This window comes from Penaeus vannamei, unplaced genomic scaffold (genome assembly GCF_042767895.1).
Source record: "Penaeus vannamei isolate JL-2024 unplaced genomic scaffold, ASM4276789v1 unanchor4533, whole genome shotgun sequence".
NCBI lineage: Eukaryota > Metazoa > Arthropoda > Malacostraca > Decapoda > Penaeidae > Penaeus > Penaeus vannamei.
In genome coordinates, this window is record NW_027217513.1 from 10,001 (window position 1) to 12,791 (window position 2,791).

At 44.5% G+C, this 2,791-nt stretch overlaps 1 protein-coding gene across 1 annotated transcript in view; it reads right to left on the bottom strand.

Annotated features, from left to right (window-relative positions):
- Positions 1-2,592, bottom strand: part of LOC113812690 (uncharacterized) — a gene marked incomplete at both ends in the record, with an annotated part of 12,580 nt that extends 9,988 nt beyond the window's left edge. The window contains 2 exon segments of the mRNA XM_070120315.1: positions 1-1,734; positions 2,314-2,592. The exon segment at positions 1-1,734 is cut by the window's left edge and continues 369 nt beyond it. Of these exon segments, the coding sequence (XP_069976416.1) occupies positions 1-1,734; positions 2,314-2,592 (2,013 nt within the window).
- Between the last annotated feature and the right edge of the window lie 199 nt (positions 2,593-2,791).

Sequence of the window (2,791 nt, forward strand, 5' to 3'; positions counted from 1 at the left end):
CTTTCTCCTGCATTTCCTCTTCCATGCCCCATTCCTCTTTCTCCTGCATTTCCTCTTCCTCTTTCTCCTGGATTTCCCTTACCATATCCCATTCCTCTTTCTCCTGCATTTCCTCTTTCATGCCCCATTCCTCTTTCTCCTGCATTTCCTCTTCCTCTTTCTCCTGTATTTCCTCTTCCATATCCCATTCCTCTTTCTCCTGCATTTCCTCTTTCATGCCCCATTCCTCTTTCTCCTGCATTTCCTCTTTCATGCCCCATTCCTCTTTCTCCTGCATTTCCTCTTCCTCTTTCTCCTGTATTTCCTCTTCCATATCCCATTCCTCTTTCTCCTGCATTTCCCCTTCCATGCCCCATTCCTCTTTCTCCTGCATTTCCTATTCCATGCCCCATTCCTCTTTCTCCTGCATTTCCTCTTTCATGCCCCATTCCTCTTTCTCCTGCATTTCCTATTCCATGCCCCATTCCTCTTTCTCCTGCATTTCCTCTTCCATGCCCCATTCCTCTTTCTCCTGCATTTCCTATTCCATGCCCCATTCCTCTTTCTCCTGCATTTCCTCTTTCATGCCCCATTCCTCTTTCTCCTGCATTTCCTCTTTCATGCCCCATTCCTCTTTCTCCTGCATTTCCTATTCCATGCCCCATTCCTCTTTCTCCTGCATTTCCTCTTCCTCTTTCTCCTGTATTTCCTCTTCCATATCCCATTCCTCTTTCTCCTGCATTTCCTCTTTCATGCCCCATTCCTCTTTCTCCTGCATTTCCTCTTCCATGCCCCATTCCTCTTTCTCCTGCATTTCCTATTCCATGCCCCATTCCTCTTTCTCCTGCATTTCCTCTCCCTCTTTCTCCTGCATTTCCTCTTTCATGTCCCATTCCTCTTTCTCCTGCATTTCCTCTTCCATGCCCTATTCCTCTTTCTCCTGCATTTCCTCTTCCATGCCCTATTCCTCTTTCTCCTGCATTTCCTCTTCCATGCCCTATTCCTCTTTCTCCTGTACTTTCTCTTCCATGCCCTATTCCTCTCTCATTTCCTCTTCCTTTTCCATATCCTATTCCTACTCCTTCATCTCCTTCGTCTTCATCTTCGTCTTCATCTTCGTCTTCATCTCCTTCGTCTTCATCTCCTTCGTCTTCATCTCCTTCGTCTTCATCTCCTTCGTCTTCATCTCCTTCGTCTTCAAATACGTAGTCCTCAGATATGTAGTCTTCAAACCCATATTCATCAAATATTTCTCTTTCGCCTTCACTTCCTTCTCCTTCTTTTTCTCCCCTCGCCGCCGAGCACACAGGCACGCAGGAAACCTCTTCGAAGGACAAGGAAGCGTGAAGGAAGCGCCACTCTCCATCATGGCACACGACAAGGAGACGCGCCTTGTCAGTGCCCTGTAGCTTGTACCCCGGAGCACACACGAGGTACTTCTGGGGAACTTCTGCCATCAGGGCTTTTCTCGTGCACGGGGACATGGTATCGTTGGCAGTGTCTTCGATATAATAATTTTCCTCCTCGGTGTCAGTGCCGTCCTCAGACATGGATGCAATGTTGTCAGAATCAGTGTCGTTAGCGATGCCAGTACCGTTGGCACCCCCGAGAGCAATATCATACACCATGCTGACGTTGGCACTATCTTGATCTTTCTGGTTGGCACTGGCGAGGCTGCTGTTGCCCATGGTGTCAGTGGCGGTCGCGTTGTCATGGGTTTCGTTGCCGGCATTAACAAAGGCGTTTGTTTCCACGCTGTCAGTATAAACATCAGGGTTTAGTTTGGAATTGTAAGAGAAGAAAAATCCTACGAGATTTCAAGGAGAAATTTCGACGAAAAATATGGATGTACTATTTAGACAGGCAGATTAATAAATGGATAAATAGACATAATATAAATATACAAAAAGATAGATAGATAGACAAAGAATAGATAGATGCATAAAACAAAGAAATAGGTAAATAGATATGTAGGAAGGCAGCTAGGTAGACAGGCAGACAGAGGCAAAGACAGACACACAAATATACACATGGTAACAGACAGATCGACAGTGACTGATAAAGATGCACATGATTTAGACATAAACTAGATTAATGGATTAGATAAATGGGTGAGTAAAAACCGAATGCCAGATATATAGATAGATAGCGCGATAGACAGAGAACTGGGAATAGAGACACTGGGATGAACAGAAAAATATTTATAAATCAGAGAAAAAAAGGTAAGCATGACTTAGATAGAAGAAGTAGATAAGAATAATAAAAAAATAGATGAAGAAGAATAGAAAAAGAAGACAAAGAAAAGAAAAAGAAAATGTATCACACATCACTTACTCCTCATAATATGCAAATTTAACCCTTGGAGGATCTTGAACGCACTTCCTGTGCTGACACCTCGATCCCACGAATCCGCCGGAACAAAGACACTTATTTCCCTCAACCGCTCTGCCACCATTCTGACAGGGAGGTGTTGTCACTGGCAAGCAAAAGATTCCTTCTCCCCTGCCAACGCCAGCGTAGAGCCACTGGCCCTGGTGGCAGAGCAGCGGGGTGTAGAGTGTGTTGGTAGTGAGCTGAAATCCTGGTTCGCAGAAGAGCACGACCTCGTTCTTCCTGAGGCAAGCAGTCGCAAGAAGGAAGGTTAAGAGCCAGAATGGTCTTATTTTATGACGTATGTCTGGTATTTGTATACTTCCGGTGTGTTTTATAGCCATATGCATATATAGATATAAATACATATAAAGAAATACATACACACATATACAGATACAAGCACACACACACACACACGCACTACACACACACAAACAAC